This window comes from Chelonoidis abingdonii, chromosome 2, assembly GCF_003597395.2.
Source record: "Chelonoidis abingdonii isolate Lonesome George chromosome 2, CheloAbing_2.0, whole genome shotgun sequence".
Lineage (NCBI taxonomy): Eukaryota > Metazoa > Chordata > Testudines > Testudinidae > Chelonoidis > Chelonoidis abingdonii.
The window spans coordinates 284,373,631-284,398,239 of NC_133770.1; the positions used below are offsets into that span (position 1 = coordinate 284,373,631).

Consider the following 24,609-nt stretch of genomic DNA (forward strand, 5'->3'; position numbering starts at 1 on the left):
CCCCCTGCCCCAGCCCAGAGCCTGCACCCAAACTCCATCCCAGAGCCTGCACCCCCATCCCCTTCCCACACACCCTCTCCTGCCCCAAAACTCCATCCCAGAGCCTACACCCCTCACCCCCTCCTGCACCTACACCTACACCACTTGCCCCAGCCCAGAGCCTGCACCCAGCACCCAAATTTCATCCCAGAACTTAAACCCCAGACCCCACCCAAACTCCCTCCCAGAGCCTGCACCCCTCTTGTACCCCAATCCCCTGCCCCAGCCCAAGCCCTGCATCCCAGACCTCCTCTCCCCACTCAAACTCCCTCCCAGCGCCTTAGGTAGGTGGGGGGGGGGGCGGAGTTTGGGAGAGCGGATTCTGGGCACCACCAAAATTTCTACAAACCTGCCATCCCTGTCTGTGGGGCCACTGAGTTCAAGTAGATGAAATCCAAGAGATGGCTTATAGTGTTGAGTGAACACACTTGACTGTTTGCTTAATAGTCAAGTGGCATATCATTATACTGATGATAAAATGAGTATATAGATGTGAAAAAGTATAGGAAAGGCCCCTCTAACCACTACATTTAATGATATGTCTGCATTTCCTTTATATAAACTCTATTTCCAGGGATTTATAACTCACCCAAAAATAGTCACTCCACACTTGAACTTGGCATACAAAGTTTCAGCTTGGGAGCAATTTTGATGTTGCTATTATAAATTTTTCCAAAAAAATAAAATCAAATCTGTTTTGTCTGTTTATGTGCAAAACCTGAAGCATTTGAAGCATGCCAGTTTCAGAACGCAACGGCTGGTCATAACTCAGAGGTTTGACTTTAAAATGAAGTGTTTACAGTCTACAATACAGATTAAGTCCTGCTTCTATTTCTAAACTAGAACAGGGTGGCTGGATAACTTAGGGTATGTCTACCCTGCAATAAAAGACCCTCAGCTTGGCTATTGCTGCCCCAGGTCTGCTGGCTCAGGTTTGTGGGGCTTGGGCTTTGAGGCTATACAACTGCAGTGTAGTCAACTGAGTTCAGGCTCTGACACCCTGGAAGGGGGAAGGGTGGCCTTTGATACATTACTTGAAGGTTTTTATGCTTTAATTTTCCTAGCTTTTCATGAAGTAGTATTTTTTTAAAAAATAGGAATAGTCTGAAATTTGTTTTTAAATTATCCTAAATCCATATCCAACTAGGTATTTTTAAAAGCATGTTATTTACCTGCTAGGCCATGCCAGTTTATTTTTAAAAATCATATGCAGTTGCAAACTTTAAAAAATAAACTGGCATGGCCTAGCATATAAATTACATGCTTTTAAAAATGCCTAGTTGTATAGCTGCATGCTCATAAAAATATAGATTTAGTCTGAGTTTTAGGCTATTCTAGTTTACCTTGTGATATGAGATCAATGAACTCCACTCAGGGCTCTAAAGTAGACTAAAGAATCGTGTGTCACAATAGCTGGATCTAGTGAGTGAAGGGAGGCTCAAATTTCAGCCTTAACCCTGAATTTTGTAGTCGCTGTGGGTTCAAGTAAGGATCTCCAGGCAATCTGAATGTAGCTTATTGTAGTTTAATAAAGTACAGTGCAAACTTTAAAACAGAGTGCTCACCATTCACAGACTGAATAAACAAAAGCATATTTAGACAACTGTGTGCTGTTCTACATTCTACATCACCAAAAAGAATAAGAGTCTGCTCTTTAAAACCCCCATACAAGTCCTAGCAGCACTGCAAATGCCTTGCAGGCTGATTTCAACTGTGAGCTATTTTAAAAGTTAAATGAGAGTTATTCACCAGATCTGCATGCACTACAGGAGGTACAAACTGCTACTTTTTAGATTCCTTTTGCCAAGCAGCTTTGAAATATATCTATATAATACAACATGTAATATTTTATACATATTAATATTTGCCCTATTGTGTGTTTAAAGTCTTAATTGTCTAAAAGGGATTATTGAGTAATGCTTTTGGCCTTCCCCTGAAAAGTACCTTTTGTGATTAGTCCAAACTCACAAAAAAACAGAAAAGAAAGAATTGGCAAATATTGCAACTAGTATCGCCATGAACCAGTACCTGGGTTGGTTGGTTTGTGTGTTTGGTTGGTTTTTAAAGGTAGCAAATACTAGAAACCTATTATTTTGACCTAAAATGTTGTTTTGCTTTCTTACCGATTCCATAATGAATCTCTTGAAGAAAAACTTGAAAGCCTGGAGGCTGAAGATCTCATGTCTCATCTGTCACCACAAGAAAACTACCTACAACAGGAGAAAAAGTGAGAAAAGTGATTAACAGTGAACAGAGCTATGGAACTTGCAAGGTCACTTTTTTAAACTTTATGTTTGAAACAGTGTCTAAAATCTATGAATGCCTCAGTAACAAGACTCACTGTCAAAAAATGCAACATAAGTTACTTAGTTACTTTGCAATAAATTATACTTGTTTTATTGTACTTGATGTTGCAAGTTTCCTCACAAGACACAGACCTATTAGAAAATCGTTGAGGTAACATCAGATATTGCTGAGAGAGAACCTCTTTAGCCTACTGAGAAAAAACTATGCATCAAATTTGGCAAATATTTACTTAGCTCTATTATAGGTGAGGTAGATAGCACTGCATATAATTAAGGTTGCCCAACATTTCCCATTATAAGACCTTGGTTTTGGTTGTTTATAACTTTGCCAAAGTTTAACTCTTTGGGCTGAAATTTTCCAAGCCTGGTGTCTACTGTGGACTGAAATTGTGTGGAAAATTTCAGTAAAAACAATTCAGCCATTTCAGAGAAAGAGACTAGGAAAATTATATTGTTTTACCTTGTTAAAAAATTTTTGAGACCTTTGAATAGCTCTAGCACCTCTATGCTTTTGAGCAGATTTGAAATTTGGCAGGGGAAGGGGTGATGGTGGTGATGGCATTTGTGTCAGTAATGTACCCTGCCTGTGAAAATCTGCCCAAATGTGGCCAAGTTATAAGGGTTTGAAAATTCATAGTTTGCACATTTAGTAGACATATATTTAACTTTAGCTGCTAAAATCTCTACATATTACATCCTTTCTGAGCATGCGCCTGATGCTCAAAGATCCTAGTGCTAACCAGACTGCTCATGCGTCATCCCCACAGAGTACACAAGCATGCTCCATCCCTTCACAGTTCCTGCATGTGCCAGGACTATACATGTGCCACCCTGGGGCTACACGGGCTAAGCCAGACTTTCCCTGTAATACCTGCTCCAGGCCAGGGACTGGAATTGAGAGCAGGGAGCCTGTCTCTTCTGTGCTCTCAGTGACACCTCCCGCTCCACCTGCACTCGGGTCCGCTCAGAGGATTCAGGGGGCCTGGGGCAAAGCAATTTCAGGGGCCCCTTCCATTAAAAAAAAGTTGCAATAACATAGAATGCTATATTCTTGTGGGGGCCCCTCCGGGGCCTGGGGCAAATTGCCCCACTTGCTCCCACCTCCCGGGCAGCCCTGCCTGCACTCAGGAATGTGGAGGAGGAACCATCTGATTTGATTGCTGAGGGGACAAAAGCCAGATCAGGAGAGGAGGAAAAGGAACAGACTGGGACAATGTGACTAGTGAGACTTGGAGTTTGGTGTGGGGGTTGGGGAGGAAGAAAAGACTGGGACTGGATGGATAGAGAGACTGGGACAAGAAGCCAGGGAGGAGGTGGAAACTGAGATTAGATGAGAAGCCTTAAGGGCAAAATAGGGCTGGGGCCTAGCTGCGGGGGAAGGAGGAAGAAGAGGAAACAGGAAGAATCTGTGCCCACTAGAGTGCACTCCCCTCCAAAATCTGGAACCAAAGCTAAACATTCCTGAGTCTCACCCTTCCCCTGCTGTCATAAAATATTTCTGAAACCCACTGACAAAGTGTGTGGCTTCTCCCCCTCTAGTGCTACCAGTTACTCCATTAGCTCAAGTGGCAGAGATCAGTGTGGTGGAAATAAAGATTGCAATCTTCCTTATGAAACATGGGTATCAGTAGGATGCCACATGATGGAATTTCTGTTTTTTTTTTCAGTTTGCTTTTTTAAAGACCTAGCGAATGTTAAAAGAGGATTTAAATTGTGAAGTCAAGCTCTCAAAAATTAAGAAATGCCACATTTAAGGTAGCCAGTGCTGCTTTGGTCCCCTTGTACGTATGCATTATGATAGTCTTTAATTGCTTGATCATAAATATATTTTCTTCATTCAATGTTTCTCCTTTAAAAAAAAAAAAAAAAGATATCTTGATACTCCCAGCTGATGTATTTCCCCAGAGACTCTTGTATTTTCTTTATGGGTTTTGTACTGTTTACTTAGTATTTCCAGACTTGCTAGTCAGATCTATAATATTGCCAACCACAAACATTCAAAAAAAAAAAAATCACGAGTCAGGCCTCAAAAAAGCATGAGAGCAGCTTTAAAATCTTCAGATTAAAAATAATAATTTTGGATGTTGTGTGTGGGGTTTTTTTTTGTTTCTTTGATTCGTTTTGTTTTGGGTTTTTTTCCTCCTAATTTGAGTCTTTAGGGTACACTCACATCACTCTTTCAAGATTTCCTCCACTCCACTGAGGACTAGAAAACTTACTTTAAAGAAAAATGAAATCTTATTTCCTGGATTCCAAGGTGCTGAGGCTTTAAGGAAAAAAAACCAAACACATATCACAAAACTTACAATAAAATAAGGAGAACTGGTGTACCTAGCCTCTCATGGCTGTTTTGTTTGCTGTTGTCTAATGTCACAGCACATCTGTTCCTTTTAACGATATTATGCCTCAGCTCGGTAGTCACCTTCATTTTTATAGGTTTACACCATTTAAATTGAAATAAAGTTAGTTCAAAACTACATTGTCTCTCAAAAGTTTCTAGATCAAATTTGGGCCAGGTTTACAGGTAACCATCACTAATCATTTATATTAATGTTTGAGGATAGCTTTTCAGTATTTGATCAATTTCTCAAATTCATAATGTGATTCAATTTTCCCATTTCTGCCGTAAGAAGGTACTTCAGATCATGAAGAAACAAGTATATTACTTGAATTGTTGAAAGCTGTTTAGTTAGATCTTGTGTGGTTATTAGGAAGAGTTTAGTTATTCAGAACAGTTGTATTCTCTCTGGTTCTGGCTTGACTAAAACACTGAATTCACCTCTGGACATCTTAGTGGTAGGGTTATGGGGGCAAACTGAATGGAATGCAGATAAAAGCCAGAAAAATGATTATGAAGTTAGAAATACTGTTGGTTAAAATTTGATAAAATTTGGGGGAGATTGGCAGTGTCATTTATTATACAGTGCATGTGTAAGCACATGCTTCAAGTTGGCAGAATTGACTGGTGAGGAAAGATTACATGAGCTCAATACATAGCTTGGCTCAAGGGAGGAAGCAGGACCGTCCTTAGCCATAGGCAGAACAGGCAGCCGCCTAGGGCACCACTAGGTCTGGGGGCACTGCTCTGCTGGGAGCCCAGACAGATGGGAAGCAGTGGAGCATGTAAGAGCAGGGTTGCTGGGTCCCAGAGAGAGATGAATGCAGCACAGTCTGAGGGAGGGGATTAGCTGCTGGGGTCTCTGGGAAGGGGTGGGGTGACCAGATGTCCCAATTTTATAGAGACAGTCCCGATTTTTGGGTCTTTTTCTTGTATAGGCTCCTCTTACTTCCCACTCCCTGTCTCGATTTTTCACACTTGCTGTCTGGTCACTCTAGGTGGGGGTAATTGGTACCTATATAAGACAAAGCCCCAAATATTGGGACTGGCCCTATAAAATCAGGACATCTGGATCTGGTCACCCTAGCTGGGGAGCACGTCTCTCCCCTGGGCTGGCAGTGATCCATCTCATCCAGGGGGAGCTGCACAGGGAGCTGCTGTGGCTCCATGGATGCCCTGTCCCTGAGATCAGATGCTGTGCTAACTTCACCATGGTCCGTTGGGCTGGCAGTGGTGCCCATTGACGTGTGATTGGACCTGAGGGTTTGCTGCTACTGTTGCCACTCTGCACCTCAAGAGGTGGATTTTGGGGTCCTGCAGTTTTCCACCTATCTCCTCCTCTACTGCAGCTGTTGGACCAGCAGGCTTGGGGGTGAGCCAAGCATGAAAGCAGTACTGTGTTGCCATTTAGATTGTCATTTAACAAATTTGTTCACCAAAAATGCTTGCTAACAATCCGGAATTCAATTTCAATATATTTTTTTTAAAAATCAATATCTTAGGCAAAAACAGAAAATTAAGTTGTTGACAATTATTTGTCACAAGTTTGGTATGGGGAAGGGAGTGGGACAGTTTTCATCAGAGAAACAAAAAACTTTGACTGACTTTCCTATAGCCCTGTTACTGCTAAATAGAGCCCTCCAACAACTGTAATATGCTCATCTCCTTACTAGTGTATAGAGCAGGGGTCAGCAACCTACAGCACACGTGCCAAAGGTGGCACGAGAGCTGATTTTTCATGGCATGAAGCGGTGGGCTGAGTGGCTCAGCCTGCCACTGCTCTGGGGTTCCGGCTGCTGCCCCATTGCCACCCAGGGTCCTGGCCACCGGCCCCACTCAGCACCCACTGCTGGCCTGGGGACCCCCAAGGAATCCCAGGCTGGCAACAGGCCGAGCAGGCCAGTGGCTGAGACCCCAGCTGAGCCACTCAACCCGCTGTCGCCCTGGGGTTCCATTCACTCATTTGGTAGCGGGATGGGCAGGACTAAATTCCACGAAATAGGAAAACAAGAGCAACTAATGACAAAGTGCAAGAACCTAGAGCAGTGGTCCCCAACTTTTTCGTCTGGCGGTCACCAGACGAAGGACCGTGGTGGTGGACAAGCATCCACTGAAATGCCGCTGAAATTCGGCGGCATTTCAGCGGCAATATCTCTGGATGACGCTGCTTATCGGCAGCAAGCAGCATCATCCAGAGGTGTCGCTGCCGAAATGCCGCCGAATTTCGGTGGCATTTTGGCGGATGCTCGTCCGCCAGCCAGTACATGGGTGCACTGAGAGGTCCCTGCGGGTGCCATGGCACCCACAGGCACTGTGTTGGGGACCCCTGACCTAGAGAGCCTCCTGAAGCACAGCGATCGTTTTGATTTAAATAGACTTGAACTGTACGAAGAATTGAGGACACTGTCATCAATGTTGCCACATGCAAAATCAATGATGGACATTGTACAGTTTATTCATACCAGCAAACCTGTTGACATATATCCTAATGTGTACATTGCCAGTCGTATTCTACTAACAATTCCTGTAATAGGAGCATCAGAAGAATGGAGTTTCTTAAAACTAAAGCTCATTAAAAACAATCTCCGCTCTACAAGGAGTCAGGAACACTTGAGTGGTCTTGCTATTCTTGCAGTCAAACAAGACATCACTGTGTCTTTGTCATAAGATGCCATTATTAATGATTCTGCAGCCAAAAAAGCCAGAAAGATTGCTTTTAATTAAAAACTAATCCTTGTTTCAATACCTCTGCATAGAAATTTCCAATAAAATGTTGACAAATTAAAAAAAATTATATTATTTGCATCATTCTGTCAGAGGAAGAACCGTCCAGTGGATAGGGCATTAGTCTAGGGGCTTAGGAGACCCTGGTTTAGTGCCATCAGCTGCTGTAGACTTCCTATGTGACTTTGGGCAAACCAATTTGGGTCAGATGCACAAAAATATATATGTGCTTACATGCCCTGGATAGCTAGACAATAACAACAACAGGGAGACACAATCACAGTCGACAAGTATCTGAGGGACTCTGATTCCAAGAAGAGGAGGAGAATTGCTCACGGAGAGATGAAAGAAGGGAGCATAACTAAGTGAAATGGAATGATATTAAAAAGATAAATTAAGGCTTGATATCAGTTAAGATGTAGTAATGCCAATAGTAAATTCCATTAGGACCCAATTCAGGAAAGCAATTAAGCAGTTACTTAACTTTAAATACAAATAATTCTACTGAAAATCAATGGTACTACTTACATGCCTTGCTAAATCAAGGTCTTAGGATTATAAGATAGTCTCTCAACCGAAGTGGCGGCGGTCCTGTCCTTTGAGGCAGTTAGATTTGATAAACTGGTAGAAAATACAGATGAATTATAAGATTGGAATATATAAATTGAGAGGCCATGCCATGTGTATGCAGTGGTGGTCATGAAAAAAGGTTTAGGATTGTGTGTAGGAGAGAAAAGGATCAAGAGAGATGTTTCTACTCTTCAGTTATGTGCATTTGAGGCTGTTTAAAATTCATGTATCATCATCCATAGGTAATTTAATTACTTGCTCTGGATTTTTTTTCCTTCAAAAACACAGAACTCAAACAACATATAAACTTTGCATCTCTAATTAATGTTAACCAGCCTATTTGCATGGAATGTTTGAACTTAGTTAACCTAAGCAGAAAAACTGAAACAAGCAAATGTTAATATTGTTTCTACAGTTACTGATGTGACAATAATAGTAGCTGTACACCACCAGACTGAAAATCAACTCCCTTTATGTCCAAACAATAGAGTGAATCACAAAATTCTGACCTTGATATATAATGTGATCATGTAGTAATTATAGCCCTTGTACTTTCTGTATAAACAAACTACATCATCAGCAAATGCTGTGAAGTACTGCGAAGTACTGCTTCTTACTGCAATTTACAGAAGATGACTGGGGTAATAGTATGAAAACTATGAAGCTTTAAGATAATATAGGAGAGAAAAAGTCTTATTTTCTGCAAATGAAAAAAAATAAGCTGGTTATTTGAACTACATGGGACCAGCTTATCGTTGCCATCTAAATTCTGTTGAAAAGCCTGGCTTACAAATTTAACGATTACAAATATATATAATTCATAAAAGTCAGTGTGGCTATTTTCACATCCAAAGCATAGAATTAAATCCTCAATCCATGCCATAGCTCACATATTATTCAATGGCAGTGTGATGAAAGAAAATTCCTTTTATTTCATGGCAAAATCTGCCATAAATTTGTTCTCTTTGTGTCCCCTCTGTGCAAGCCAAGCTAGATATAACAAACTGATGTTTTTCAGTGTCACCTTAAGCTCTGATTTGGACAACACTACTAGCATGGACTCCAATGAGGCAAAGACAGGAGTATTTGTGGGGAGTACAAATGACCTGAGGCCTGATTTTCAGAAGTCCTGCACACCTAGCAGCTCCAGTCTGACCTCAAATGGAAATGTGAGTACTCAGCACTTTGTACAATCAAAATCTTCAATTAATGTACACACTGCTGAATACTGAATAATTAAAATAAATAAAATCATCATAATCACTTTCCTGAAAACAAGGCAGTACATGAAGTTCTCAGTTGGAAAGTCTATTCTCCCCTGGATGGGCACACACAACTCCTGTTAATGTTAATTGCTCTTTGAACAGTGGTAGTTCAGCAGCTTCTGGAGGCTGCTGGTCTGAGTGGCCGTCCTTTCTGCCTGATGTCAGATAATCCAATAAGAACACTAAATTCATTCCTGTTTGAACTACAGTATATCTTTTAGAAAAACATGCAATCTTGATTTAAAAATTCTAGTGATGGGAAATCCACCACAACCATTTGTAATTTGTTACAATGGTTAAGTACCCTCACTGTTAAAAATGTGCACCTTATTTCTAACCTGAATTTATCTAGCTTCAACTTCTAGCCATTGTATCCGTTATGTTAGAATGAAGAGCCCTGTATTATAAAATTTTTGTTCCCCGTGTAGGTATTTAGAGACATTTTTAAGTCAACAGCTCTGGATAACTTGTATTTGAGAGTTCTAAGAGAGTTGTCCAAGGAGGGACCGTTAACATTGATTTTCAATAACTCTTGGAACATTAGGGAAATTCCAGAAGACTTTAAGAGAACATAAGAATGGCCATACTGGGTCAGACCAAAGGTCCATCTAGCCCAGTATCCTGTCTACTGACAGTGGCCAATGCCAGGTGCCCCAGAGGGAGTGAACCCAACAGGCAATGATCAAGTGATTTCTCTCCCGCCATCCATTTCCATCTTCTGACAAATAGAGGCTAGGAACACCCTTCCTTACCCATCCTGGCTAATATCCATTAACAGACTTAACCTCCATGAGTTTATCCACTTCTCTTTTAAACGCTGTTATAGTCCTAACCTTCACAGCCTCCTCAGGCAAGGATTTCCACAAGTTGACTGTCTGCTGTGTGAAAAAGAACTTCCTTTTATTTGTTTTAAACCTGGTGCCCATTAATTTCATTTGGTGGCCCCTAGTTCTTGTATTATGGGAAAAAGTAAATAACTTTTCCTTATCTACTTTCTCTACATCACTCATGAGAAAGTAGATAAGGAAAAGTTATTTACTTGCTCCCATTTAAGAGAGCTAAGGTCATGCCAAAATTTTAAAAAGGGTAAATGTGACAACTCAGGTTATTACATGCCTGTCAGCCTGAATTGATCCCGGGCAAAATAATGGAATGATTGATATGGGACTTGATTAATAAGGAATTAAAGATAGCTAATAAAATTAATGCCAATCAACATGGGCTTATGCAAAACAGATCTTGTCAAAGTAACAATATCTTTTTAGGTGATACTAGAAGTTCAGTTGATAAAGTGTTGATGTCATATCCTGAGACTTCTGTAACTCATTTGACTTGCTGCCATATAACATTTGATTAAGAAACTAGAACAATACTGATTTGACACGGTACACATTAAATGGACAAAAAATAGACTGAGAGATCTACCTTTAGTAGCTACTTTTTAACATCCTCAGTTACTTTTGGAATGAAGAGTACTTAATCAACAACATCTTTGAGACTCCTCTTTGAGGAGTCTCAAAGACTAGCAAAATAACCCCACAGGGCATTCTGACACTGCAGTGTGATACGTGCATCATGATTAGCTAAAACATGGTTTTGAGACATCAGCAGGGATGAAAGTAACTTAAAGGACTTACCTGTATGCCAAAGTCCTGAGCAGGGGGCAGGGCCTTTAAATCACCACTAGAGCCCCTGGTCACTGCCACTACCCCGGGGCTCCAGCAGCAGGGCTTGGGTGGTGATTTAAAGGGCCCGGGGCTCTAGCTGCTGCGGGGAGCCCCAGGACCTTTAAATCATTGCTGGAGCCCTGGGGCTCCTGTAGCGGGGCTCTGATGGCAATTTAAAAGGGCCAGGGTTCAGGCCGCCGCTACTTCAGTGGAGACCTGGGCCCTTTAAATCACCAACGGAGCCCCCAGCTGCCGCTGCTACTCCGTGGCTCCAGCAGTGGGGTTCTGGCGGCGATTTAGAGGTCCCAGAGCTCCAGCCACTGCCGGGAGCCCCGGGCCCTTTAAATCACCACCCGAGCCCCGGGGCTCCCAGCTGGCACCAGTAGCCCAGGGCTCCAGCAGCCAGGCTCTGGTGGTGATTTAAAGGGCCAGGGGCTCTGCTGTGGTAGCTGTGGCTGGGAGCCTTGGGCCCTTTAAATCACACCAGAGCCCCGGCCACCACTGCTACCCCTGGGATCTGGCAGTGGGGCTCTGGAGTCAATGTAAAGGGCCCAGGGCTCCGGCCGCCGCTACCACAGCCGAGCCCCGGGCCCTTTAAATCACCATCGGAGCTCCAGTGGCTTCCGGCTGCCACCGTTACCCCGGGGCTCTGGCAGTGGGTCTCAAGTGGCGATTTAAAGGGCCCAGAGCTCCGGCCACTACAGTATTACAACATATATTGTATTGAAATGTCACAGTGTTCAGCTGCAGTTGGGTTTTTCTGCAATTCCATTCAAAGACAGATTTGCTCCAGGACTCAGATATATAACAAACATTCATATAAGTATCTAGAGAAATGGACTCTCCTGCTCTTGAAAAGCAAGTCTATTGCCCTCCACTATTTGCCTGATGGTTTCAGGATCGCTGAATAGCGTACAAGTTAAATCTCTGTTTGATATACATAAGAATGATCTTTTTCCAGCATATTCTACTCTATCCTTAGCTGGTTCTTGGGCTCACAGAAGAGTTCTCATTTTGTTGGAAGTAGAAGCTTATCAGTACGTCTGCTTCCTTTCTTAAAGTCTGTGACGTGCTCTCATTAATCTCATCACTGGTACTTTATAAATTTGACGACAAGGCAGCCATCAGCAATCCAATATTTTAAGTAACTTACAATTCACCTCTTATGTCCAGGAGACGTTAGTGATAAATCAGGATGTTTCCCCTCGGTCAAACTGTCTGGAGTGGCTCATGACCATGAGTGCCAACCTCAGGGCAGACTGTTAAGAAGCAGGGCACAAACCCCAAATTGGTTTTGTAGTCTATAGTTAGATTTCACCAGCCAAGTATCAAGTGTTACAGAGCCTGCGGAGTATCACAGCCTTAACATGGAGTCGCAGACCATTCCCTTGGGTATTCCAGTCTATCTTGCCACCTAGGCAAGCTTGTGTTTGTGCTGGATGGCCCTCACACCACAAAAACAAAACAAAAAAACACCCCAGCACAATATTCAGGTTACTCCCAGTAACAAGAAATCAGTCACTCATCCCAGGTCATTATCTCTCAAAGACAAGACTTGTAGCCAATCCTATAGCAAATTACCTAAAGGTTTATTAACTTGGAAAAAGAAATGAGAGTTATTTACAAGATTAAAACAAGTAAATATACATTACACAAATCAGTGACAGTCTTCAGTTTCAAAAAGTATTAGAAGCTACTGTAATGAGCAAACTCTGAATGTCCTTTAAGACTAACCCAAGCTAAACAGCCGTGATCCCTTGCTTATGCTTAAAAATCTTGCCCTCTCCCTAAAGTCCATGCAGCTTAGGGCAACAATTTCTTCTTGACAGGGACTTTTATTTCCTTCCTACAGAGCTCAAGCTGATGGGATGAGTGTTTGCGCATGTCTCCTCTTCATAGGTGTTGGGGAGCAATCAAGAAATCTTTTGTCCATTGATGTTCCACAATGGCTTCTCTGGTGTATGTCGGCCTTCCTTTACTAGAGAGGAGATGACAATTCTTGTGGCAGACTAGTATTTCACAGTTGGTAATGATTCTCTCCTGACAGTGGGGGTTTACAGTTTTAAACCTAACACCTTTATGGTTATGAAGCAGACACTTAATCTTACTTATAACATCTGTACCCCATATTATCAGGTTTTATTTAATACACGCAGCATCCTACAAGCATTTCATAAAGGCTAACCACTAAATACATTCTTATAACTATCTGTTTTAACAATACTAACACACAGGTGATCCACACTGGTTTCCAGCTATGCATTTGTCGGTGTTCAGTGAAGCCTAAGGGCCTTTGCAAGAGGTGACACCTGCTCTGCCAGAATCACCCTCCACCACTGTCAGGTCAGTAACAGTATAATGATATACTCCATATGGAGTCTGTAGAAAATAGGCCTGCATATTGTAGATGAATACCACTAACCTGAATGTTGCATAACTTCCCCCACTATTGATTTGTAAGATTAAAACTGATACTGTGGGCTGAATTCAATAGTAGTCTTTGTGGGACAGACATTACAAAAATTAGAAACAATTAGAGCCATCTGCAGCTAGGTAATTTTGCTCCCTTATGAAAAATTAGGAGAGTCTGAACTGCAGGTTCCCATGGTCCTCCTGCCGTGACTTTTTTACTCTGTGACAGCAGCTCTGCAATGAAGCAAACTGCATATTTCTGCCCTCAGCTCCCACTAGCTAAGCGCCAATATGGTCCCCACATTGCCACAGTATTTAACACCCACAAATGTTAATGAATGTAGCCTCACAAAGCCCCCTTTGAAGTACAGAAGTATTATCCCTAATTAATCTCCAGGGAGTTCAAGGTCACACAAAGAGTCTGTAACAGAACCAGGAATGGAACCCAGATTTCCTCACACTTAGGCTATGTTTACACTAAAGCAGCTGCAGCTGCGCCAACACTCTAAGCTGATAGGTGAGAGCTCTCCTGTTGGCTTAATAACACCTACCTCCGTGAGAGGTGGTAGCTATGTCATTAGGAGAAGCTGTCCCACCAGAGAAGTGCTTAGGTCGGTATAACTTATGTTGCTCGGGGGTGTGGATTATTCACACCTCTGAGTGACGTAAGTTATATCGAAGTAATTTGTAGTGTAGACATAGCCTTAACCACAGGACCATATTTTGACTCCACCCGTGCTTGTGTATTACACTGTGCCAACTCATTCTACCTCACTGAGTCTTCTCCCACCAGCATCTGTCTCTTTTTCATGCTGCCCCCTATGTCTCCCTCCTCCTGTGTGCCAACCAATTCCACTATCTTACTTGGAATCCCACCTAGAATCTCACATCTTTTGGCCAGCTTTGTATTAGTGACCATTCTCTCCTTTAATATACATACAAAAACTGTAGTGTTATGATATCTATAGCCTCCTCCCCCCCAAATTCCTGGTAATACAAACCATGTGGCAAACTTAAACAAAAGACAGTTTTTACATCCCTTCCACCCTCTTCTTTGTGTCTGTGCCCAACCTTCTGTTGTGTTTTCCCCTGCTCCATGACTAGTGCCCTTGAAATCAAAGTGACTACTTGCACAGTAAGATATGAATCAGCTTAAGTAAGGAAGATGTAATGAGGCTCTTAGAGCCTGATCCAAACTCTTTCAAAGTCAACAGGAGCCTTTACATTGACATCCATGGACTCTGAGTCAGGCTTTTTAGACTGTAAGCATTCTGGGGCAGGGACCTCTCCTATCTCTGTTTGTAAAGAATCATACACACATGATCTCGTAGTAAGAAATAAATAGTAATGCATTATAAAATAGGTTTCAAGTGCCTTCAGCCATTCCTTAACCTCTAGTAATCTCTGTCTCCACCTTCCCTGCAACCTTCACAACCACTCCAAGTAGCTGAGGATGACATGAACATTTAGTGTTTTCACAGAGGCAAGAGAAGGGGTTTAGAAAATGAAAATGAGACACCAGAATAGAATTTCTGACTGTCCAAGCCAAAAAGCAGTTCCGTTGCATACAACTTTGGGATGTCTTTGCGCATCATATCAAGTAATCTACACAGCTAATATTTCAGGCTTAATGTTAATTCCTGTTTAAAGTTATTAGCCTTCCCTGGCTGTGGAAAAAAGTATGTATATATTTAAAGTAACCTTTGGACTAAGATCAAACATTGAACGCTTCAACCTCCAAAGAAAGTCTTTTCAGAAAATTATGGAGAAATTTAAAGAAAAAAACTATAAAGGAACTTCCATACCAATCTTATCTATAGAATGCACTACCATGAATGCTATATTATCCATCTCCATCTGAATGATAGTGGGAGGCTTAGTTCATTGAAATTTGGAAGAGCTTTGATCTTCTTGGATAAGAGTTGTTACATGAATGTAAAATATTACAAAGTAATATACCTTAGTAGTATAAAGGCTCTCTTTTTGCCAGGGGAGCAATGAATTCCATTATTTTCATGGTTTTGACATTTGGGAGTTTTCGTGGGTAGGTTACTAGGACAGGAAAGAGCTGAACTAAATGTCACTCAGAACCTTAAGACCTTCCAAGTTAAATCTTAGGCTACATGGGGTTGGGGACCAGAAAAGAGGAATTTTTTCAGGATACCCTTACTCACATCAAGCAGCACACTGCTGCTGTACAAGAAGTCCCATTGATTTCAGTGAGATTTTTTTCTGTGATTACATGTTCATCTGTGTCACTAGAGGGATCACAAACTCTGGACCTTAAGGGGGCCTGCATAAGCCCCAATTTATCAGCATACTAATGCCTACCTTAAAGCATTTGAGTAGTCCCATTTTGTTCATTGAGAGGATTATTATACACTATGCAATGTGAGCTAGAGTATGTGTGTGGTGGGAATCCTTTAGGCCTCCCTAACCCTGCTGTGGAAGTGGAGCCCAGCTGCTTGTGCTGAATCTGTGCATAGCTGACAAATGCCAATATTTAAAAAAGAAAAAAAAATCCTGGACGTGTATGGGAGCATGATGTGGACACAAGACAGAGCAGGTTAAATGAGGCCAATTAACCTTATAGGCTGCATGTGGAGGAAAGCAAATGGAACATAAAATTCAGCTTGGAAGGAGCAGGTTGGGTCTGCATAAAGAGATGAAGTTGTGACCAGAAAGAGGCTAAGGCAGGGGGCTGGCGAGGCTGACCAGAGCTGGAAACACAGGCTGAGAGGGAAAGGTTAGAGGTTATGTAGGGAAAATATGGGAGAAGCAGAAAGGGATGAGGTGTGGCTTCAGATTTTAAAGAAAATAAAAAGAATAGAAATATCTGTATTTGAAGACTACATTGCTCTGGGAAGGAGGATAAAAGAGTTGAGGGGGCAAATGGTATTCTTATCCATCCTCCCTGTTGAAAAAAGGCCCAGGCAGGGACTGTCAAATCATGGAAGTAAATGCATGGCTATGCAGGTAGTGTCGGCAAAAGGGCTTTGGCTTCTTTGACAAAAAGCGATGTTCTAGGAAAGAGGATTACCGTGCTGGGATGGGCAGCATCTAGCAAATACTGGGAAGAGCATCTTTGGACATCATCTGGCTAACCTGATAAGGAGAGCTTTAAACTAGGTCTTATGGGGGATGATGACAATAATCCAGCCAGTGCACATCTAGGTTCAAGTAATGAAATCAAGGGAATGGATTAAGTTCTGGAGAAGGGACTAGAAATCACAACTGCATTAAAGAGGCAAAAAGAATAGCAACAGGGGAGTCTGCAAAATATCTTCAATGCCTAAATATCAATGCAAGGAGTATGGGGAACAAGCAAGATGAACTGGAAGTCATGGTATTTGAAGAAAATCAGTTATGACTTAATTGGCACGTCAGAGACTTGGTGGGATCACTCCCATGATTGGAGTACCAGGATTGAGAGAAATAGCTTGTTCCAGAAGGATAAGTATGGGGAAAAGAGGAGGAAGTATTGTGCTGTCCATCAAGAATGTATACACTTGCTCCATGCTCCAAGAGGAACTGAGTGACAGACCTACTGAGAGTCTCTGGGTGAGGATAAAATGGGAAAACAACATAAGAACATAAGAACGGCCGTAACGGGTCAGACCAAAGTCCATCTAGCCCAGTATCTGTCTACCAACAGTGGCCAATGCCTGGTGCCCCAGCGGGAGTGAACCTAACAGGCAATGATCAAGTGATCTCTCTCCTGCCATCCATCTCCATCCTCTGACAAACAGTGATGTCATGGTGTGAGGGGGCCTATTACTGACTACCAAATCAAGAAGAGGAAGTGGATGGGGCATTCTACAACAGGTAGAAGATAGCTAAGACGCACGAGCTAATATTAATGGGATATTTTAACTTCCCTGACATCTGTGGCAGACTATTACAGTAAAACATATTATGTCCTGTGTAGGGGACAACTTTCTGATTCAGAAGGTTGAGGAAACAATTAGAGAGTCATCCATTTTTGATCTGGTCTTGACCAACAGGGATGAACTAGTTGCAAACGTGAAGGTGGTCGGGAACTTGGAAGGAAGTGATCATGAACTGATAGAATTCAAGATCCTCTGGAAAGGAGGACATAAGAACAGTAAAACAAGGACACTGGACTTCAGAAAGGTGGATTTCAACCAACTCAGAGAAATAGTAGGCAAAGTCCCATGGAAAGACCAGTTAGGAAGAGGAGTCAAGTAGTTCATGAAAGTTGTAATATTAGAGGCTGAACATCAAGCTATTCCCGTGCAAAGGAAAGATAAGAAGAGCCAAAGGAGGCCAATGTAGCTAAAAAGCACCTTCTGCAGCCATCCAACCAAAAGGGATACATGCAGGAAATGGAAGGAAGGGAATGTCACCAAGGAAGTATACATGGGAATAGTGTGAGTATGTAGGAACAAAATCAGGAAAGCCAAGGCAAAGAATGAGTTACAGCTGGCAAGAAATGTTAGAGACAACATTGGGGAGCTGGTAACAGAAGATGATAGGAAGGCAGAGCTGCTAAATGCCTACTTTGCTTCAGTCTTTTCACAAAAAATAACGTGACTGGACGACACAAAGTTACATAGACAATAAAGGGGAAGGAATGCAGATTGCGATAAGAAAAGAACACGTCAAAGATCTTCTGACTAATTTGAATGGATTCAAGTCAGCGGGGCGTGACGCTATTCACCCCATGGTGTTGAAGAAAATAGCTGAAGAAATATTGGTGCCACTGGCAATAATATTTGCAAACTCATGGATGACAGGAGAGGTCCTGGAAGACTGGAGAAGGGCTAACATAGTGCCCATCTTCCAAACAGGGGAAAAGGGAGAAGCCAGGGAGTTATAGACCTCGATACTGGGAAGCTACTAGATGGATAAGACATTCCATTTGTGAATATCTGAAGGGTGAAGGGGTGATCGCTAGCATGCAACATGGATTTACTAAGAACAAATCATGCCAAACCAGCTTGATTTCCTCCTTTGACTGGATAACTGGTTTAATGGATGGGGGGATGTGCTGTTTCAAAAAAAGCAAATGCAATTTTAGGTTCTGTTAACCGAGGCAAAGCATGCAAGTCACGGGAGAGAGTACTGCTCTATTCAGTGCTGGTTGTGCCTCAGCTGGAGTACTGTGTCTAACTATGGTCACCAATGTATAGAAAAAATATAGAGAAACTGGAAAGGCTGCAGAGACGAGGGACAAAGATGATCAAAGGAAGGAGCAAAGGCTGAAGGAACTAGGTATGTTTAGTTTGGAAAAGAGGCGATTAAGGGGGGAACATGATAGTTGTCTTCAAATACTTAAAAGGCTGCTATAAAAAGATGGAGAAAAGTTGTTCTATCTTGCTACAGAAGGCAGACAAGAGGCAATGAATTTAAACTATAGCACAGCAGATTTAGATTAAATCTCAGGAAAAAAATCCTAACTGCAAGAACAGTAGGACAATGGAACAGACTGCCTAGGGAGGTTGTGGAAGCCCCTTCACTGAAGGGTTTCAAAAGGAGGCTGGATAGCCATCTGTCTTGGATGGTTTAGGCATAACAAATCCTGCATCTTGGCAGGGGGTTAGACTAGATGACCCCTGTGGTCCTTTCTAGCTCTATGGTTCTCTGATTCTAAGAAGAGGGAGCAGACAGGGATGGAAAAGAGAATAAGGAAAAAGCATCAACATTTTATAATTATCAAATCACTGGCTGAAGATGTAAAGATAGAAGATGTTAATCCTTTGAAAACAGTAGAATGGATTAGGCAAAGTAGTAGAAATATATTAAGAGCTAAAAGAATGCAAGATGGAGATTTATTAATAGGATGTGCACATAAGGAACAGGCTGAGAAACTTCTTAAAGCTACACTTTTAGGGAAAATAAAAAGTAATTTGCCAGTAACCTAAATTTGTGACAGAAGTAAGAGGGGTAAAATATGGGGCTTCCCCAAACATGACTGGGGATGAAATTAAAAGGGCTATAGATAAGAACCAACTGCTCTTTGTTAAGTGACTGATTAGCAGAAGGAGAGAACACAAACCATCCACAGCTGTCTGAATAGCATTTGAAGGTGCAATGCTTACCCAGTTAGGTTAGTATAGGATATCAACCCTTCTGGGTTAAACCACATATCCTGGCCCCTTTGAGATGTTATAAAATGTCAAATGTTTGGGCATGTGGTGATTGTCTGAATGGGGAAAACGAGGTGTGGTTAGTGTAGAGGAGACCACTTGTATGAGAGCTGTATGGAAGGAACAGAACTACAATGCAGCCATTGTAGGGATAAGCACAGTACAGCATACAAAGGGTTTGTAGCAGCGGAAAAAGCTAGAGCTACAGAAAGCTAAAACTATCACACACAAAAAGGCTGTGCAGAAGTTACCAAAATATATTCACAGCGGAATGTGGAGAAGGAAGAAAATGCCAGTGAGGGAAAAAAGCTACTGGTACAACATGCAGTTCAGAGCAGAAAAGATAACACAAAAGGAACAGATGAAGATGTACTGCTTGTAGACAAAGAGAAATTTATGACTGGAAATGATAAAGCGCACTTTACAGACAGAGAAGGAGACAGAAAATAAAAATGACAACAAAAGTAGCAGAAAAATATTTGCAAATAGGCAATCTCTCAATAGACTGTATTCATGCAACTTTAAATGAAGGTAATAAAGTAGTTTAAACAACACAAGTCTAATGTTTTTTGCTAAAAGGCACATAGTTTAAAAACATATGGTCAGGAATTAAAGAAAAATGGTTTTGAAATTAAACAAATTTAACATGATATGTGTACAAGAAACATGGTTAGTGAAAATTTATGTTTAGCTGCCAGGATATGGTGTGACAGAGAAATAACAAGAGGAGGAGGGATCTGTACACTTATAAAGGAAAGTCTTAGTTACATTGACACAGAATTACAGAATGTAAGTTTTGAGTTTCCTCTCCGGAATAACAGCACCCTGATATGTATCTTTAATGTTTACAAACCATGTAAAACGCTAGGCAATTTAGAATTGGAAGAGTTTGTTAATGGTGTCAAAGACCTGTATGTTATTAGTGGAGACTTTAATAGCCATAATGAATTATGAGGAAGCAGGAAAACTGATTATAATGGCAAAAGCTTGGAACACTTCACTGACATACACAACCTGGTATTGCTCAAAAGGTGGATGGAACCTTTTCACGTGTAGATCTGGAAATTGCAACAAGCAATATAGCAAGTAAATGCAGCTGGGAAACCTATAAAGAAGATGGAATGGGAAGTGATCACTTCCCTATGCTAATTACGTATCAAGGCCAAGATAATATTGAAAACACTGAAGGAATTCCTACTCGGAGCCCTAGAAAAGCAAATTGGAGACTTGTTAAGAGTAAATGTGCTGAGTATTTAAGTACCAATTGAATAAGTGATAATCTAGAGGAATTTCATGATAATATAATAAAGGGAGTTATAGCAACAACCAGCTGAATGATATGGAAGACATTGAGTTGCCACAAACTCAGAAATCTAGTTCCCTGATGGAATGAAGATTGTAAAGCAGCATTTAAAGAAATAAATAAGGCAAATAAACAACAAAAAGTACAATGAATAGCAAGAACTTAATGAACTATAACAGACATAGAGCAGTAGCACAAAGAATTATTAAGAAGGCAAAGAAAGAGTATTGTGGGAAAATGAACAAAGTTGTCAGGGTTTCATATATATAAAAGCAAGTTTAAAATAATGAATGGAATATGGAGTAAAAACAAATTGTGACAAAGTTCCTCCTCCACCTTGGTGGGTCCTGCGCTTATTGGCAGATTTGTTCACCTCAGTGATCTTCCCTTCTCGTGGAACCCACAGTCTGAGTCAGCTCCTCCTGTGTCTGATCAGGAGTTGGGAGGTTTGGGGGGAACCCAGGCCCGCCCTCTACTCCGCCGGCGGCTTCCAGCCAGGGCCCTGTGGATCGCAGCTGTCTATAGTGCCTCCTGTAACAGCTGCATGACAGCTACAACTCCCTGGCTACTTCCGCACGGCCTCCTCCAAACACCTTCTTTATCCTCACCACAGGACCTTCCTCCTGGTGCCTGATAATGCTTGTCCTCCTCAATCCTCCAGCAGTACACTCTCTCACTCTCAGCTCCTTGCTTCTTGCTCCCAGCTCCTCACACACGCTCCTTCTCCTTGGCTCCTCCCTGCCTGAATGGAGTGAGCTCCTTTTTAAAGCCAGGTGCCCTGATTAGCCTGCCTTTGATTGGCTGCAGGTGTTCTAATTAAAGTAGCTACTCTACTGCTTCTAGAAAGGTCTTAATGGCTCCAGGTGCCTTGATTAACCTGGAGCAACTGCCATTCGGTTACCAGGGTCGCCTATTGACATCCAGCGGGGGTGGGTCGGCAAAGCCCGCCCACGTTCTAAAGGACTCCCGCCAGCCTAAAGGGGAGGACCACAGGTCTGGGACACCAAGTTAAGTACATGGGACAACTAATGAAAAAAACGGATCAGAGTGAGGTCATAGGGCTAAACTAAGGAGAACTTGATGGGGGACACCGAGCAGAGAACCCCGGACAACGCCCACTGCTCCTCAAAGCGTCACGGGAGCCAGTGGACACCGCCCAGAGAACTCCGCTCGGTGAATGCGTGAACAGACAGAGAGCGGAATGGCCCACAGTCGCAAGAATCCCATCAGCCAACCTCCTCTCCCTGGTGTTGTAGATGGCTGTTTGGCCGGGCTAAGAGGAGGTTTGAGAAGAGATCCCGCGACTTTGTGGAGGCCACGGAATGGGGAGTGCAGACACAAAAGGTGAGGGGAAAGTGCAACCAGAAACGCAAGAAGACATTTAGGAGGAGCCGGAACAGAGGCTGCAACCTGGACGCACTACCAAGTAAACATGCGCCAAGGTCTCTTCTCGCCACAAAAAAGGGCAGGTGTTGGGGACAGGGGTGAACCGCCGCAAGTACACAACCGTGCTCACGCCCATGAAGGGAGCCGCCAACTGACATTCCCAGCGGGCCGCGGACCAGGCAGGTACACGTGGCCACCGGGGCTTCTCACCCTCGAGAGGTGGCAGGAGGTCCCGCCCTTTGGTATCGGGGCGGGACGAGGGGTTGAGTAGTGCGCGGTGTAGGGCACGAGATGTAACAGATGTTTCTGTGGCCGCGGTCTGGAACAGAACCGGCTGCACGATGTGCAGCCGCTTGCAGAGAAAGGGTGAGGGGGCCAATTGGGTCCACGGGGCAGGGGCCCTATAAAAATGTCCATGGGGGCCCGGGTGGAGGGTGGCGGGGCGTGCCCTCTCGTAGGGACCCGTCGAGGTGAGCCCGAGCGGCAGGCAGCAAAGCGGCCCTCACCTCCTGTAGTACGCGCCAGGGAGTATGAGGTTGCAGATGAGCCCCATGCGCCGGCTTGTCGCAGCGTCAGGGATCCAGCGTCCTTTCTCCTCGGTCGTAAGTCCAGGGGTCTCCACCGTGGTGACTCCGCCAAGAAATCCTCTCTCCCCGGGCCCGATGGTCCTCGAGGGCTCGGAGCTCCTCCCGCTTCTCCCGGCATGCTCCGCAGAGGGATGGCTCCTCAGGGCTGGCAGTTACCAGGGTACTAGGGATTTGTTTAGCCTGGGGCTAACATACCTGTTTCTCAGTACTTTACTGTAGCCATCTGGCCTTGCCCCATCACAAAATGTATACCTGGTCTTCTAGTAAAAGATAAAGTTGTAAGTTCTAACTTAGGAAAAGCAGACACCTTAGCAAAATTGTTCCAAAAAGTTAGTAGTGACAGAAATCAAAGTAAAAGAGTTTTGTGAACAAACCTTTTTTGCTGAAGAAAATTGTGAGCTTTTACGTGGCTGGGTAGAATATAAAGATGATGCATTGAATGAAAATTTCAGCATACAAGAACTCAAAAAGAACTATAGACAAAAGAAAAATACAGCCCCAAGTAAAGATAGCATGTGTAATGCAATGCTTAAGTATCAACTGGAAAGGAATTTAAGAGTTTTATTTAAGTTATATAATAATATATGGGGAAAAGGAATACTACTAGCAGAAGGGAAGCAAGCAGTGTCTATGTGGATAGGAAAACCTGGCAAATTACACACAAGACCTGATGCATATAGTCATATTGCCCTCACTGTGTGTGGGCAAAATTATGGAAAGGATGAGAGATGAGTAGCTTATCTGGAGAAAATGAAATTATAAACTGTATACAGAGAGTGGTTTCAGGAAAGTAAGATGCACAGTTGATCATGTTGCAATAGAAACAGCAATACAAAAAACCATAAGGAACAGAGAGTTTATGATAGCCGTCTTTTTGGACATTGAAAGTGTATATGATGGGAAGGGAGGCTATGGAAGGAAGGCTTGCTGTATAAACTAGCCACAATCGGACTAAGAGGAAGAATGTTCTGGTGGATAATAAATGACATAACCATATAAGTCAGGGTGTGGGTAGCTTTGTTGAATATGTATAAACTCACTAACAACACTCCCCTATGAAATGCCATCAGCCCCACCCTGTTTAACATTATGATTAAGTATCTCCCAGAAAGTATATGGGCAGGAATAGGTATTACTACATTTACAGATGACTGTGCTATATGGGCCAAATGCAGAAGACCTAAGATGCTGTGGAGAAAACCAGTGAGGCACTCACGAGGATTTCAGGATAGGGATTTAAGTTTTCTCTTCTTAGAACAGGGGAAGGCAACCTATGGCACGCGTGCCAAAGGCAGCATGTGAGCTGATTTTCAGTGCACTCACGCTGCCTGGGTCCTGGCCACTGGTCTAGCAGGAGCTCTTCATTTTAATTTAATTTTAAATGAAGCTTCTTTAACATTTTAAAAGCCTTACTTACTTTACATATGACAATAGTTTAGTTATATATTATAGACTTATAGAAAGAGACCTTCTAAAAACGTTAAAATGTATTACTGGCACGCAAAACCTTAAATTAGAGTGAATAAATGAAGACTCAGTTCACCACTTCTGAAAGGCTGCCAACCCCTGTCCTAGAACAAACGCAATGATCTTCACAAAAAGGAAGATTGGGGAAAAACTGAACCTATATCTCTATACAGAAGAGATATGGGTAGTTAAAAGTTTTACATTCTTAAGAGTTATGTTTGATGGCATACTAACTTAAAAGGGTCATATAGATAATATCAAGACTAAATGTAAAGATAGGATGAATCTGCTTTAAAGTATTGCTGGGAACAAGTAGGGCACAGATACAAACATGCTGATGCTGTACAGGGCATTAATAAGTCTAGTTATAGATTATGGATACTAAACCTTTAACTGAGCTTCTAAATCAACACTGAAATAAATTAGAACCAATCC

General features: G+C 42.5%; 1 protein-coding gene across 6 annotated transcripts in view; it reads right to left on the bottom strand.

Moving 5' to 3' along the window:
• The window catches only part of ASAP1 (ArfGAP with SH3 domain, ankyrin repeat and PH domain 1), a 374,925-nt gene that overhangs the window by 271,569 nt on the left and 78,747 nt on the right, over positions 1-24,609 (bottom strand). For 5 of the 6 annotated variants that reach the window (XM_075063243.1, XM_075063244.1, XM_032762910.2 and 2 more), the window contains exon 2: positions 2,163-2,249. In XM_075063243.1, the coding sequence (XP_074919344.1) occupies positions 2,163-2,221 (59 nt within the window). In that variant the 5' untranslated portion in view covers positions 2,222-2,249. Of the gene's footprint in view, positions 1-2,162; positions 2,250-24,609 lie in introns of those variants that run through there. The other variant, XM_075063247.1, reaches the window with a different exon arrangement.